Below are 17,249 nucleotides of genomic sequence, written 5' to 3' on the forward strand. Positions count from 1 at the left end.
GGGGAAATTAGGAAATCACCTAAAAACCCAACTATTTAATTTGATAAAATGATAATTGCTGGAAGTCGATAATGTCATCAACACAAATTATTCTGTTTCTTCGTATGTCATTAGTGGAAACTCAAATAGCGACATGTCGGCAAATTTTTTATATAAGTCAAAATCATCCTGGCATAAGAGACATTGAGACATTGATTGCATCCTCACCTCTTTGGAGAGGAGCCTGAAATGGAGAACTGGAATTGGATAAGTCAGATTTTACACCAAGCGACTGTCATCTGACAGTTACTAATCAAATAGAAAAGACTGAGGCTGGCTGGCGAAAGTGAAATAAACCTATAGGCTTTTTATAAAATACCTTTTTAGGTAAGAATAATAAAATAAAGCAATATACGGATGTACAAACACATAACCTAACTACCTTTTTACCTATAGTACAGCTCTTCATGAGTTAAAAAGGAAATTGAAAAACCAAAAAACGCGCGTGTGTAGAATATTACGTGGGCTATTTTTTCACGAGCCTCCTTTAACACTAGACGACTAACAGCACACCGACGACAACTAAAATGCAAGAAGTTCTAGTGCGGTATACTATGCAGCTATAATGAGCGAACTCACGCTTGCCGGTAAAAGCAGCCGCCCAACCGAGACTGGACAATGCTCTCGCGCATTGTACGTGTCTTGATAATTACTGGCCATCTTCCTGCGTATCACGTATCAATCTCCGGACATGGGAACACACCTTATCATTATTTTGTATCTTTTTACTAAATAACGCCCGCGGCTTCTCCCATGAGGATAATTCTCATAATTTAAGTGAAGATTCGTTAAAAGGCATCGACGTGCGGTAAAGTACAAAAATGCGTTTCGAGTAATCTAACCATTTAATTAAACAACGTCCTTAAAATTACTATACAAAAGTACTAATGCCTAAATGACAAATGAATTATAAACCATTAAAATAAAAACAGAGAAAATACAATTTACGGACATAAATAACTAGAAACAATATTTAACGTGACAATCTAAAATGTCTTAAAATAAATGCAAATCTATTCAGTTCTTTACATTGGCTACTTGTCCTTCAGGAAAACGATAAGTGCTGAACAATCTACCCAGCGTCGCTTTACAATCTGTTTTTATAACCTGGACTAGTTTCAATATTATAGTAAGCTTAACAATGATTTTATTACACCAAATATATATAGCAGATCAATTTTTTTATCAACGAAGAAATATCATCTTTCAGCTCTGCTAACTTAGAAAATTTTCATTTGTAAAACATTTTTTTTTCTTCACCTGGTCTGCAGGTAGGTATATAAAAGAGACCTCGATGATAGAGATCAATCAAGTTCAGTAAAAGAAATTACTTACCTATACAAGTTGGATTTTTAAACAGTATCTAAACTTTCACAGTCAATTCAATTCATGAGATGGAATAACTTGGTTTGTAAAGTAATCAGTTCCATTTACTATACATGCTCAGAAAATTTGGATACTGTTCAACAGTCACCGAACTTTTGTCTCATTAACAGTTCCCAGTTCTCTTGCAATATGAGATGTAATCGCTCGGCTCAGTTTCATATTCCATTTCAAAGTCTCTATATCTATTAGGCGAGGTGTAATGAAAGCCTATTTTTGACGAATAAGGTCTTCTGTAAGATTCTGTTGGTCTTCGAGGGCGTCTCACGTTACGGTCCTGGTAAGTCATTCTTGTCGGCCTATGTTGTCGGTTACGTGTGCTGGAACCAATTAACAAGAGGCTTTGAACTTCACGCACGAATCGTGTTTGCAAACCAACATGCAATCAACAATGAAATATGACATAACAATGCTACTTAGAATTCCGTTATTTACTGAAAGTTGTTTAACTGGTTTAATAAACTTATTCAACACTGATATTAGAATTGTTATAAATTTACATTCAAGTAAGTAAGAATAGAGGTAGTTGTTAAGGGGCATCATATTCTGATTGCGTCTACCCTGAGGATATGAGCCCGGAGTCCTATGGCCACGATTCAGGAGTGGATAAGCCTGACCATGAGAGTCTATATTATTCTTCACGATATTGTTCCCTACCATAATAACATTGGTTTCAAATATTTCAATAGCATTCAAATCATAATGATTCTACTGATCAATTATATCTTCATAATAATCGTGATGTTAAGTCGATGACTTATGAGTATAAAATATTACTAATATACACACCTTCTAGGCTTCTTCTTGTAAAGAACTTGTTTTTTTACTCCCTCGGGTCTCGGAAAATAGTCATCTTCATCTTCTGCTCCAGATTCGTAGGACTCTTCTCGAGGTGGTTTCGAATGGTGGAACACGGGCCTGACGTGTGGTATGTGGACAGGGTACGGCTTTTCTACCGGCACTGCTACCTACAGTGAAAATGTAGATAAATAATGTAATACGGGACTTATTACACAGATTGAGGTAAGTACATTCAGGACTTTCTTGTAATATGTGAAATACTCAATGATAAGTACCTTATAAACTTATTTTTTAATAAAAGGTTTATTTGCCGCTATTATTACTTACAAAAAACATAAAAATAGATGCGTTAATGCAAAAGCAGTTTGATAGTCAATGTAGGTCTTGATGTTTGGTTCCTTTTTCTTTTCTTTCTCCTTTGACTTTACGTGTTTCCAGTTGCACCCTTGCTGTTCTGCTTCGGGGTCAAATATATAAAGGCATTTCCATCAGGATAAAAAAATAAGTAAAGACAAACCATCTATTGGTGACGCAATTATGAATTTATACTAGTTCATTTAAGTTTTTGGTAAGGTTTGGTTTGGTTTGGTAATAAATATATAACATGATGTGCTCCGCAATAGAGATGAATGTGCAGTGCACTGAGTGCAATATACAACATATACAACATTTACAAGATCGGTGATGTTTATTTTCTACTAACTAACAACAAAATTACAAGGAAATAAAAGTATATTAGGTACATGCATCATGATGTGCATTGCAATAGAGATTAATGTGCAAGGAGTGCCATATACTGAAATATACAACATTTACAAGATTTATGTTTTTTCTACCTACGATAAATAGAAAAAATATTGGTAAATAATCATGGTATAAATGGGTATGAAATTAAAAATAAATATTTTGTTGTTTGTGAAGCATGATTTTACTTTTATTTTTCAAGCACAAAGAACACATTAAGAGCTTCGCTTAGTCATACTAAAAAGTAGATAAAAAAATCACGATTTAATATTTATACTATCGAGGTATATATTTTATTATGCTGTAACCAGTTTACACAACTAATTAGATTTTGTTTGTACGAGTACCAAGTTTCTCACAACTCACAGAAGATTTCTTGTTTACTACAACGAAAGCTGAGTAAGTTTTGAACCCCCTAGGACCAAGCGAAGCACTTGGTTATGTAGCCTAAGCTTACTGTTACTACAACTAACCTCTTTTTCGACAGGCACTGGTACTGGCTTCTCTACAGGGTAAGGAACCTTTTTGATTACCGGATAAGGTACTGGTTTCTCAACTGGTATGGTGAGTTCCCGGATAACAGGCACCGCGACAGGTTTGGGTACAGGGACCCTAACCGGGTAAGGCTGCGGAACCGGTATAATCACTGGATGAGGAACTTCTATCTGGAAATGCATAAGGCTACTGTCACCTGCCTGCTTCCGCGCGAGCATACAATCTATGATGCCTTAATCCTTAATCTTTGCTTATCTAATTGTTTAGTTGAGTATGTATGAGCTTTAAGTGGAACTGCGCGGTATTATTTCTTAATGTCGTTTCATCAATAACTACTAAACTTAGAAAAGTATGATGGTAAAGTTGAATTTGGTCTTATAACTATCGGAGCTTATCCAATTTATTCGGTCTGGCTATTATTCATAAAGTACATTTTCCGAGGAAATGTAATAATGAAGAAATTGATTGGAAAAGACGGAAACATTTATACAAAGAACATGCCAGCGCTAAATGAAATTAATTTAATGACAACTCTCAATTAGCATAAGCACAGCAATATCACGCAAGTTTAGTGGGTATGCTAGAATTGACGGGCTTGAGAAAATGTATTTACAAATTATACTACAACACGAAAACAAAATTTTGTAAAAAAAAATTCACAGGTAAAACGTAGGCGTATTATTGTAGTTTTGCGATTTTTTGTACCTATATTCTTTCCGCCCGCAGCCTAGTTCAGATTTTAATTATGAATTTATCACATGTTTTTATCTTACAGGTGATTCACGCGAATTTTTTTATTGATTTTTTGAAATTTCCTATTTATACATATAATAAACCTTTGTCTTGAATCACTTTTTCTAATTGTATGAATTTAGTGCTAAATAGTTGCATTAAGATACATATTTTCAACCTTTCAATGGCTTTACGTTGGCTTCGATCTCATTCTCCATCGGATCTAAGTAATTTTCTGATTTTATGCAACGGTCAATGTATGGGTGCAAAAGTCCATAAACGTTGCTACGATTTTAATTAAAAAAATATGCAAGGGATTTTGTACTGTAGGGAAGTACATGTGTCTATGAATAAATTATGTAAATACCGCATTGTTCGCTCTCATTACTTATATCTTTTAATCTTGCTGTATTAGCAGTTAGTGCAATAGTGTGCAGTTTTTCATAAGCATTAGCTCGTGACTTGTAAGTACAATATAATCTATCAAACCTAAACCTCTTTTGCTTTCACTGGAAACAGTGATCTCTTCGCCTAATGTACCGTGACGTTGGTCAATGGGCTCATTGCCAATTTACGTGCTATGACCTTATAGTCCTTTTCATTTCTTTGGATTTAGTTTCCCTACCTTTAATATATACTGAATTTTTCTATGTTATAAATAAACTGGCTATAGATTCTTTATCACAATAATGAAATGGTGTTAGGTTTCATGATTTCTCTCAAGGCATGGACGCGCATCATTTTACTGACCAAGAATAAGCGAGAAAATCAGTGCGAGACGAACGTAGCTGCTTTTCCGATCCGCATTCCTGCATATGTATATTTTTTGCGTGATAATTACATAAAAAGAGTGTGGACGAACTACAGCTTACAACTTTGTTGATGTATTAACAATTACATGCTCACTTACCGGGTATGGTTTCGGAATCGGCACATGTAGAGGTTTGGTTTCAGAGGAATAACCTTCGAAATCAGGATAAGTCTCTCTGAACTTGGATTTCCAGTAGGATTGTCTCCATTTTTCTACAAGCTTTTTGTAATCATTTTCACTAGAGATTTCATTATCATTAGGTCTATATGTAGGTAAATAAGATGGATTTGAAGTGTCATGATTTCTAAGGTCTAATAAATCCTCTTCTGTTTTGAATTTAGTGTTGTAAGTATCATACCAGTCTTTTGTGGGACGCTTGTTTGCATAGCTAGGTTTTTTTGAATAGGATATCCAATCGTTTGGGCCTTTGGAACCACTTTCCGAATGTTTTCCGTGGTGATTCCTCAAACTTTGAGGTCTCTTCGGTATATGCACAATATCACTACCCACATCTTCAGAATAAATAGGGTTCCTAGGGTGATTTTTATGAGAAGAATATTCAGTAGACTTGAAAACATTTCCCCACTGAGAAGTTACAGTTGGTCCTTCAATGAATGCATTTGCAATCTGGCTAGCTGCATATTCATCGGGTTTACGTTTTTCTTTCGTTATAGGAATATCATATTCATGTTCATAAACTGGTTTCATTTCAGGCATTTTTTTAAAACTTGAGTAAAATTCAGTTTCTGGTATTTGATAATTATTAATATCTACTACGTTGCTACTAGCAGGTACAATTTCATCATAATTGTTACTCATATGTTTTTTCGGTTCATCCGAATCAAATTTAAAACTTGTGCTGCTGTAGTTTGTAGCATATTTATAACCCTTGAACGGATTATCCCAATGCTTAAAATCACTACTATAATTGCTTATAGTGTACTTATTTTTATGATCTTGTAGATCTGTCTTAAAAGGCGTTCCTTTAAAAATACTCTTTGGCGGTGGTGTATTAACAAAATTGGCTTCTGGACTTGAAGAAATATATTTCAGTGGTTGCTTCTGCACGTTGTCGTTCTCATTCTTGGAATCAAAATTTAATGAGTCTTTGAACATTGATGTTTGTTGTATATATTTATTGCTATCATTCTCATGAATATTTTTATATCTTTTTTCAGACTGAGAACTTTTCATAGGATTATACGAAGCATGAAGGTATTTGTTTTCCAATTCAGAAGGATAGGTCATCTTGGTAAAATCAATAACTTTCGGAAATTTTAACAGTCCGTTACTAGGTGCTGACTCCGCAAAATCTTCTATATCTACTGGTGGGTAGGTAGGTGTCGTTGTCTGAATATTTTGGTAATTGCTGTTCGACTCACCAAATGTTGATTTTACATTATGGGCGAATGGAGACTCATCCGCAAAATTAAAATTCATGGACACTGCAGTAGGGTTTACATTGTTAAAATGATTAAGAACAGTTTGTTCAGTGGAATTTATCTGTTTCTTACCTCTGGAACCAAGTTTAGTTCCATAAACCGGTGCATTATTGTCATTCGCATGCCGTCCATGTATATGCAAAGAGCTGAGTTTGCTATGCTGATATTCATTATTGTCAAATTGAGGCATATTGAAAAAATCAGTATTTTGCGAACTCACACTTGTTTGATGTTCATTTTCCGGTTCAAGAGCATACTCATTGGGCTGAGCGGCAAAAGTATTATCAAACCCTGTATTATCTAAAGCTGTCGGGAAAGCAGGGGCATATAGTCTCGTAGCTGAATCTTGATTGACCGTAGTCAGGTAGTTTGCATAGTCAGGAGAACTGGGAACGAACCCGTCATAGGAGCCCACATCGTTGAACCCGAATGTAGAATAGGACACAACACTAGGCTGCAGAGTGGTATCTTCCTCTTCTTTAGGTCTTTTATTTCTCCGGGTTTTTCTTGCTTCAGTATTTAAAACTAAAAATGCCACAAGGGCCACGTAGAGTATTTTGCGATACATGATAGATGTTATATGGACACAGGTAGATGTAACAGCACTAACATTTTCCTCGAGCGTCGGGTGTGGAGCGAGACCGAGTGGTGACTGGTGTTGGGGGCTGGCAGCTGCAGCGGGTAGCGGCGGTCAGCGGCTCGGTGCCCACCACCGCGTCCCGTCCTTCGAAAACGAAAGCGTTATGCTTCACGAGCTCAATGAATTTCCCCTGATTAATTAACAAACTGGATGGCATATTCAAATTTTGCTATATTGCAAATTCTTTAGAGTAAAACTTTCTGAATATCTGCTCATTTAAAAGCAATTTTTCAGAATCTATAAAAATAAAGACATTTTGCACTTTCATCGTTATCGATACGTAACGGTAACTTCATGTTTTCAGGCATTTGTCCCATTTTTGTCATCGCTTGGTAAGACACGAGGTCCACCAAAATCCAAAGTAAAAACTCACGTGCCCATGGAAACTGGCGAAACTTTCTTGACGAGAACCTATTACCAAATTTTTATCATAGTTAAACATTCTTGTGCCTGAATATGCAGTTTACTCTTTATTATGTATATATTACCTGATAAAAGTTAGTTAAAATACAGTGAGTTCACACCGTATTAAACGGAAGCACAAGGGAACCACCATTTTTTTAATTGCAAAGAAAAAAATTTTTTTGCTGTAGATTATCAACATATTTGCGGTTACAATTTCATTATGTAAAATATCATGCCGTGTATACTTATGCGTAAGCTAGTAATTCATTCGATATATGCTACGTTTTGATACAATACCTTCCGTCATTGATATATCACTTGCTGTTGACATGGTAATCATAGTGAATAAATCGATAGCGCGAGTCACGCCAGTATTTGTCTGGTTTATAATAATGCATTAGCATAAAAGTAACTCAGCATTATGTAATTATTATTTAAAAAATAAATATACTTGTTAGGGCTTCTTAATGGATCATCGTTTAATTAGTGATGAACAAACATACAATCACGTCTTTATGCCTTATGGGATAGACAGAGCAAAAATTCTTGAAAAAACTGACGGGAATTCGTCTAGCTGTCATAATTGTTATTGTTTTGACAACTACAAAATAGAAAAAAGAAGACATTTTGATGCTAAAACATTTTATTTGTCTATGCAACTTATCAATTTCTGGTACAGTTCACGGTCAATCATTTATTGCAAGGAGTACATTACTTAAAATATATTTAATACACATATTATCCAAATAAATGGCCACTTTAATTACAGCTTCAAGAGGCTTGAAGCACAAACATAACTTCACAGAAGATGCCACTTTGTACAATACAACTTAACAATAATCTTAAAACAAAACCTCATGAATTACATAAATTAAATGCTCAAGTGAAAGAATAACAAGTGGAATGATTTTTATGTGCAATTTTGGTACATATCTTTGTGAGAATCGTCATCCTATAAAATCTACCTTATAACCGTAAATAACTAATACTCTGAAAGTAAATAACAACATTTAATAGGCACAATGGAGAGAACAAAAATACACTTTTACATACAATATCGAAACCTTTTTATCGTAGGCACAGAATGATTTCATACAAACTTTTCAGATTGTACAATATTTCTGTAAGCAATTCTGCAAAATGTTGAAGGACATTATAAGCCATCTCGTATTTTTATCTTCTTATAGATAGAAAGATAAGTAAGAAGTACAAAGAATAAAATGTTCTAGAGATTCTTAAGCTGCATTGAAGTTGTTTCAAATGCCTAGTTCTGTTGTTTGGAAAAATATAGATATATATGGGGTCCCATTCTTTGGAACTCTAGTTACCCTTTACTTTAAAAAAACCTTACTGCGATCTTTTAAGACACCAAACTTTATTATAGCCGCAAAACTCATGTTTCGTTTTACTTGAAAAGCAAACGAAGGTTTTCATCAGAAGATTTTGATGTCTAATTTAGAACGCCGCATAAATAATGGCAAAATAGTGACTCAATAATTACTACATTATTGTAATGTTCATGGGGTTCCTAAAGATTACCTATTAGACTTTGTATCACTGTTTGTAACTACAGATATTACATAAAATTACAAAAATATTTCTCATCTATCACGTTTATGAACACTTCAAATTCGAACATGTTGGTCAGCTGATTTGGTGCAACACTCGGAGAGGGACGGTCAATTATTACATAAGATTTCATTAAGAACTATGTTGTTGGTATCCGCGACTTCGAAAAAGAAATGGCTAAAGAAAGATTTTCGCAATCATGATTCCAGCATTTCAATTCTAAGTTGATTATAATATGAATATCAATGAATATGTTATTTCACTCCTTTATTTTGATTTATATTAGATTAATTTACTTATAATGCTTTGATCAATTGAACTATAATCTTATGTAATAAACAACCAACCCTAAAGATTCACGAGGACAAAATAATAGAACAGGGTACATGGGATATCTCTATATTGTTAAATCACACTTATCCACGCTAACTTTCATAAGATTTCTACTTTGTCGATAGAATATGAATATATGTTATGTTATAAATTCTAAGTCATACATTCTATAATTGCCAACATCTATCTACGTTCTACAGTTAAGTAGTTAATTTTTCTCTAATTACCTCTTAAGATATAAATTTTGATCGGGAAAATGCAGCACTACAAAACTCATCATTTAAATTTTATCCATTATTAATTGTGAAATAATCTTGTGTAAATACACGTCGCATCCTTCTTTTTAGGATTGTGATCTTTTTACATTTCCTAACTTCTTCAAGTTTGAAAGATTCTGAACACATTTGAGTCAGTTTTATATAAATATTTATATAGCTTACAGCGGTTGAAAAGATAACGTTTAATAGTGCTGCTACCTCGAAATATGTTTACATTAGACAAATATTACAGAGGTTAACGAGAACAGTAAAAGTTTACAAATGAACTCTACGACGAAATGTTTGTGACTTTAAAAAGTTTAGAAAAATATTTTTTCTCTTGCTCGAAGTCGACATTTACCCTTATTATTAAATCTCGCGCAGTCGATACCTCAGTCAATGATTGTTCGATCGTTCGTTCATCAATATCATTATTAATAATATTAATAATAATCGTTGATAAAAACAAGTAAGTAATTTTAATCAATGAACGAAAAAGACCCCTAAAAAAGTAATAATCCTGAATTTTAACTGGCAGGTGAAAAATAAGCTAGGGACTTAAAAAGTTCCTTTCCGACCATATCAATTTCAAAAATGATTCATGACATTACGTGATTTGAAATAACTGTACAATAACTTATATATATCGATTATTTTGTGACACTTTCAGTGACATTCGATGACAAAAAGATTAAAGCCTTAATAAAATTATCTTACAAAATAAAATAACGATACAAGCTTTGGCGATCAAAGCACACCATTCACACACAAACACTTGCTCATTGCTCACACCACACCACAGTTTTATGCGAAAATACCCTTTATTTCATAATTTTCTTTCCACTTCATACCACATGTGGCACCTGTCTCACGTTTATGAATGCGTTACCTTAAGGATTTATAAGCTTTATTATCAAATTGAGTCTCCCACGCTAAACACAATACATAAAAAAATACTTTTCTTCAAACATATAGTTACCTAAGTAATTCAATTCTGTTTTAAAGAATTATGAAATGTTATTATGATCACCGAAGGACAATCTACAGATTCAAAATTAAAGCGCATATAACGCCATCTGTGTTTCGTTGGTTTAACTAAAGAGATAGTAGGCTCACGTGATCGTGGCTATACGATATGGAAACAATTCAGTTTTAATGCGCTCCGGCGGCGGGAGATGGCGCTGCGTGTCGAAGACGCGCGCGCACCTCCTGCAGCGTGGGGTTGGTGCCGGTCTCCACCTCCTCCGTGCTTTGTTCTGCCTGCTCCAGCCGACGTGCCCTTTCTGCTATAGCTCGTTCTAGTTCTGTAATATTATAACAAAATATGTCAGTAATTCCATCAAAAATTTGATCCAACATAAATGAAGACATAAAAAAATGCTATCAATCACGGAGTTTATCGTGAGATGATCCGGGATTGGATATTTGGAGGTAACAGAATATGCCATGTCAAGGTACAAAATTTAAAGGAAATATCCATATTAAGACTCATTACAATTCTAGTAGTGAATGTTCTGGTAAGCTGTATTCTTAAAAGGTGTAGTGTAGGTATGTATGATTAGGATGGGAGAACCTATTAGGTTACAAGACAATGATGACAAAAACCTCAGTCCCCACAGGAATGATGTAGCTTTGAATGCGCAAGATAGCGGATATAGACAAGATCAAAAATGTCTCGTAACTGTAAGTCTAAAAACCTATAAATGAAAAACTAAGTAGCGATAGGAGACAGCTTCGTGGTTTTGGTACAACATTGTAATGACAAAAGGGCGATCCCCATTACAAGAAAGCAAAGCAGAGGGAGATAAAACGTTTTAGAAGATTTAATTGGATTGCGTAAATAGATTTTAAAGAACAAATGTAGGAAAAGACCTACCAGACAATGAGATAAAATAAGGAACATAATGATTATCTTCGTAGATAATGTGCCTTTTTCAGTCAGCGCTTTAATAATCAAGTAAATAACAGACAATTATGTGACTTATGATAATAGGCTATTTGACTGTATTAAAAATATACATTTCTTTTATGTCATCAGTCTTAATATTATTTTTTTGGAGCGATTTGTAATAACGCGAGATAAAAATATTGCATTATTTTAACAAAATCCGTCTCAGAAAATTAGGTTTTTTTATGCAGCTGTCACGTGACTAAAAACGAACGTGATTGGCTATTTCTATTATGACGTCAATTATCCATAAACAGACTGTGGATCGTACCGTTCCTTAGTGTTCGCTATTATTATTCAAGATTTTATAAGTGTTTGATCGCTCAGGATTACTCAGATAACATAGGTATTTAATAATGGAAACCAATTCCGCGAAAGCTGACAGTCGAAACCTACCAAAAGTGGACGCAACAATGGTTGGCGTCTTCTTCAAAGACAATCCAGATTTCTATGCTGCCGAACTGAGGAATGTGAAAACATCAATGTAAGTATATCTTGGTAACCACTGATCTTAGATCATGATCTGAAACCACTTCATGCGAATATTCAAATCCATCGGCATAGAAAAAAACAGTTTAGTAGGAGATTTTATCGTTGTATTAGTGCATTGAGGCACTGCACAACATTTATAGGAACTCATTTTAAAAATTTTCACACATATGATGTGGCACAAGTTAAATAAAACAAGAGAAAATCAAAACTTTTCGAAACACCAACAAGCTTTGTATGATATTTACACGAAATTTACGTCACTGCATGCCATGGCCGCCATATTGCTAAAAGTCGCGTTTTGGCGGCATATTTGAATATTTCATTTTCTTTTTCGATTTTTTAATAAAATAGCTGTAATAAAGGCAGAAAAGTATTTTTGTAGGGCTCCTTATAAACAAATAAATACCCTAAGATAGTTTTTAGAACTTTGTCAAATAGCCTATTAAGGTCATATTCCACCAATTATCAAACAACAACAACAGCTATTCCAAAGGTGACTGATGGAAACACGCTCTTGGCTTAGATGATTAAAACGAAGCATTCGTTAAATAAAACTTCCCGCTAGACTGTCCAGACAATCTCACAAATAGATAGTAATGCAGTTCCGTGGTTTATCAATGATAATTTCTCCCACGCTCGGCCAATCGGTTAGACGGGAAACGAATGATGCAGTTTCACTTTCATGCAACCTTGGTCATCGACATCCGCGCTAAACAATTAGAGAGAATTACCATTTTATAGTTTTAACTAATTTGAAAAATATCATTAGCAATGTATCAATTAAAGTGCCAATACATTAAAATTGGTTCCTTGTTTATCACATCTGAGGGGATTCATTGCGGTGAACGACCCCGGAGTCGGAATGCACCTGCAAGGTTCATTACGAACGCCGGATAAAGCCAGTCCAAATGTGCGAGCCAAAAAGAATGCAAACTCAATACCGGTTTTGACGCTATCAGTTCGATAAAATTGGAATTTAACCGTGAGCGAATCCATGACTGCTATAAGTATTTCAAAATAAAGAAAATCTTTATTACCGTAGTTAGTTATAATTTTTCGACTATAAAAGCACAGCTAAAATTCCGTAGAATGCCGTAGATAAGGCTCACGCCATTGGACTAGCAGCCGGTGAATACGCAAAACACTACCTGGTTAGAGCGGATTCTCAGGAATTTCATTAATGCCAGGCTCGGACCGCAGTAGTAATTACTTTTTTTTATTTCCTTCTTCTTTACACTGGCGTTAATCCCGGTCACAGCCTTGCCTCATTGATATGAGCCCGGGGTGCGCCCTTTAACCACATGTTTATATTTCTATTCTGGTTCTTTACAATTCCAAATGCATAATAAAATACTTTACCAATTTTAACGAAACCTTGCTTAAGATCACTTGTACGTTGAAATTATCGTTCGTCGACTATTAAAATCATAAACCTATCTGGTAAGCACATAGTATGACAATAAAAAGAACCAAATGACATACTGCACCGGAAGGCCGCGGGTTGATTACCTACATACAAGCATTCAGCAGAAAGGATGGTATACAAAATACAGTACCTATTGCATCGGAAAAGATGTATGGACTGGACAATCAATACATGATTGGATATGTACGTATCATATACTTATTCAAATCTTATTAGGTACTCTGTATAAATTCCCATAAATGCTAATAGTAGCAGTGGTACACACTCACCACATCCGTACGAAGTAAAGATTTAAATTCAATATGTATTTTCAAAAATTTATAAATTTAGATATAAAGAAAAGTAATGGTATAGTTCGCCCTAGGTAGTTGGTAGAAGTCTCTCTTCTCTCTCTGTAATATATTTTTTCCTCTCCGCTGTTTCTTATCTAGAGCACTCAAACTTCCACCAAAGGTGAGGTGGTGCTACCTACTTTTGGTGAAGAATGTAGTGGCAACATATTAACGCTCAGTTGCATTCCTGACACCTTATACTACTCTGTCAAGAAAGTAGCAGGAAAAGATCAATAATACACAAACTGTTTGTTATTCATCCAAATTTATTTTATCACCTTCAAAATATGCTCCTTTAGAAACGATACACTTACGCCAACGAATAATCCAATCATCAAAACATTTTTTAAACGCTGTTTCCGGAATTGAGGTCAGTTCTCGCCGCGAATTCTCTTTTATGTCTTCTACCGATTGAAAACGGGTGCCACGAAGTGGTAATTTGAGTTTAGGAAAAAGAAAAAAGTCGGCTGGAGCCATATCTGGTGAATATGGTGGTTGCTCGATGGTATTTGTTGAGTGTTTGGTTAAAAATTCGTTCACAATGATGGCCTTGTGCGAAGGTGCATTATCATGGTGCAAAATCCAAGAATTTTCTTTCCACAAATCTGGCCTTTTTCGTCGGATTTGCTCTCTTAAACGCCGCATAACACTCAAATAATATTCCTTATTTACCGTTTGACCTTCCGGCAAGAATTCCGAGTGCACAACACCGCGATAGTCAAAGAAAACAGTCAACATGACTTTGACTTTTGAACGACTTTGGCGTGGTTTTTTCGGTTTCGGTTCAGTTGGAAGGCGCCACTCCGAAGCTTGTTGACTAGTTTGCATGTCAAACTCGTAAACCCACGTCTCGTCACCAGTAACAATGCGTTTCATGAATGTTGGGTCGGAATTGACTCGTTCTACCATGTCCTCAGCGACTCTCATGCGATTGAGTTTTTGAAAAAAATTCAGGTCTTTTGGGACTAGCCGAGCGGCAACATGTTTCATACCCAAATTATTAGTTAAAATGGTACGGATCGACTCGTGAGATACAGAAAGTTCGGTGGCTATCTCTCTCAAAGTTGAATGAGGATTTTCAGTCACTATTTCCTTCACTTTTGCGATGTTAACTTCAGTTGCAGACGTTGATGGCCTACCAGAGCGAGGCAAATCTTCCATCACATCTCGACCGCTTTTGAACGCTTTGTACCACTCATAAGCACGAGTTTTTGATAAAGTCGATTCACCGTAAGCCTTCTGTAACATTTTCAGTGACTCCGAACACGATATTCCATTGGCAATGCAAAATTTAAGACAAACTCTTTGTTCGATGTTTTTATCCATTATGAAATTAGCAATACACACTAGATATGATATAACTAAAAATAGCACTGTATTTAATGTAAACAACAGATGCAACTCAAACTCCGCGCCAAAATGGAAAACAGTTGTGCCAATCTAACAACAACAAAAAAAACAAAAATTTGAATTTGGAACCATAAATAAATAATCCATTCCCGATACTTTTCTGACTGAATGTATTTCGAAAACATTTATCTTTTAGTCGCTTTAATAATTCGAGAAGATATTATTTTTGTCAACCATACCAAGGCCAATATTTACGACCAATTAGAAAGACAGGAGTTATTTTTTAAAACCTATATAATTTCGGACTTAAAACAAAGGAAGAATAGTTATTCAATGCTGTTGTCTTGACACCAAGTCTATCTTACCTGGAGTCTCCTTGTGTTCTTTCACTTGATTCATAATCTGCTTTTCTTTGTGTTTCGAAAGCGCCTTTTGTAGTTCGCTCTTTTGATTAAGAACATTTTTTCCTCTGGAAATGAAGAGAAAAATATAAACATGAAATTTTCTGTTAAACATTTTTCTATAAATATAAGATACGTATACATAGATATTTATCTTATATTATTCTTTCAATTTGCGTAAAAACGAACTTATAAGTTTTTAAAATTACTTTAAAAATCTCATATAATTTTCCTTTATTAACAGTACTGTTAAGGCAATCTTATCTACTATAATGAAATTATGGTGCGATAAGAGAATATTTTTTAATCCCACTTTTATTTGACGTAGGAATGTTAATGATGTATGTATTATGATAGTCAGACATTCTTATCGGTAACTATTCAGAAACAAGACCATATTTGGGCATCAAAAATATACAGTGTGCTACCATATCTGTACATTAAGATATGATTTGAACATACAGTATTACGTGAGGTTACGATATGGTGTCTAAGATAGGTAAGATTTAAATATTTGCCGAATGAATTAGAAAATCCAACTGAACGTGGTGTTTCGAGTCTTATTGGTTAAATATACTATTGGTTAAATCTACTCGTATAAGATAAAGATATACTATGTGAGTATATATGTTTTTCGAGATATACAATACAATACAAATTATCTTTATTGCCCATAAAAAATACATATGTAGTAAAAACATACACTATGAATATGTTGAGCAAAGGCGGACTTATCGCCAAGCAATCTCTTCCAGCCAACCTTTGGGTAGTGAAAGGTAAAATATCCAAAACACGTTCCTTCTACTTGGTCCAACAATTCGACGCAGAGAAAAACAAGCCAAGTACTAATTATCATAAAATTACTAGAGAAAAATGTCTCTCATATACAGTTACATGCTACTAGTTCGACACTGCAACACATTTGGACACATGTCTTATATTAATGAAAGAGGTAGGGGTAGGTATGACGTAAACAAATGCATTTGCGCAGCTGCGCAACAGCTAGTACGTCTTTCTTTCTTTAGTCTTTTTTATCTTTGAACTACGACCTTATTTACAGTATTCCAAAATTGATCACTAGAAACATCGAAATGATTTAAATTCCGAATGCATGCTTTGAAAGTCGAAAATAATTTGCTATCAAAGTTCAGTGTAGCACTTAGAACGTTTTACAGGCGGGTCGCGTCGAGTGCTGAAATCGAGTTGGCGCGCCATTACCGCGGACCGAGAGATTTAATCCTGGCTAATTACTGCCGGCTTCACGGTACATCGCCAGCACTCCTCGCTGATGAAACATAACCTTATTTACATATCGAATTCAGGCCATCCAGCCAGCTCCCATCACGGGTTAAATCGAGTCAGCAATCTGTGAACTCTTTGAAGCGAATAAAAGCTAATGCGTCTGCAAATAGGTTCGCCAAGATTTATCTCCAACATTTGCTCTTCAATCCGCGATAGATTATCTCGGACGATAGTTGATTGCTAGGGATCGAAATACCCACTGGTACTGACAACATGATGTCTCGAGTGAAGCTTCTTATATCAAAATATCATCATTATTATAAATGTCTAAATCGGTTTTTGAAGTCAGTTTGAAGCACATTAGTGTTATAAAAATACCACTTGAATGTAGAAGTTTTATAGCTACG

At 34.9% G+C, this 17,249-nt stretch overlaps 2 protein-coding genes across 5 annotated transcripts in view; both read right to left on the bottom strand.

The window, feature by feature from the left end:
- LOC106133475 (protein FAM107B) overlaps positions 1–17,249 on the bottom strand; it is a 67,927-nt gene that overhangs the window by 31,599 nt on the left and 19,079 nt on the right. For 2 of the 3 annotated variants that reach the window (XM_013333210.2, XM_060944996.1), the window contains exons 3-4: positions 15,565–15,668; positions 8,118–10,955 (exon numbers count right to left, since the gene is read on the bottom strand). In XM_013333210.2, coding sequence (XP_013188664.1) covers positions 10,804–10,955; positions 15,565–15,668 — 256 coding nt within the window. In that variant the 3' untranslated portion in view covers positions 8,118–10,803. Of the gene's footprint in view, positions 1–8,117; positions 10,956–15,564; positions 15,669–17,249 lie in introns of those variants that run through there. The other variant, XR_009656938.1, reaches the window with a different exon arrangement.
- LOC106131837 (uncharacterized protein MAL13P1.304) lies at positions 1,217–7,079 on the bottom strand. Of its 2 annotated transcripts, none has more exons than XM_060944990.1 (4): positions 5,105–7,079; positions 3,441–3,593; positions 2,212–2,390; positions 1,217–1,742 (listed from the first exon to the last, which is right to left on the bottom strand). In XM_060944990.1, exons 1-4 carry the CDS (start codon positions 7,013–7,015, stop codon positions 1,529–1,531), a joined length of 2,457 nt encoding a protein of 818 aa, XP_060800973.1. In that variant the 5' UTR covers positions 7,016–7,079; the 3' UTR covers positions 1,217–1,528. The 2 variants fall into 2 exon arrangements, with proteins under 2 accessions (XP_060800973.1, XP_060800972.1); XM_060944989.1 differs by having other exon boundaries at positions 3,441–3,632.

This window comes from Amyelois transitella, chromosome 7 (genome assembly GCF_032362555.1).
Source record: "Amyelois transitella isolate CPQ chromosome 7, ilAmyTran1.1, whole genome shotgun sequence".
Taxonomy (NCBI): domain Eukaryota; kingdom Metazoa; phylum Arthropoda; class Insecta; order Lepidoptera; family Pyralidae; genus Amyelois; species Amyelois transitella.

Excerpts from the sequence above, each read along its gene's own strand:
- LOC106131837 (XM_060944989.1), bottom strand. The coding sequence starts at position 7,015 with ATGTATCGCAAAATACTCTACGTGGCCCTTGTGGCATTTTTAGTTTTA. Across the intron at positions 3,633-5,104 it reads CGATTCCGAAACCATACCCG|ATAGAAGTTCCTCATCCAGT; the intron begins GTAAGTGAGCAT and ends ATGCATTTCCAG. Across the intron at positions 2,391-3,440 it reads CAGTGCCTGTCGAAAAAGAG|GTAGCAGTGCCGGTAGAAAA; the intron begins GTTAGTTGTAGT and ends TTTTCACTGTAG.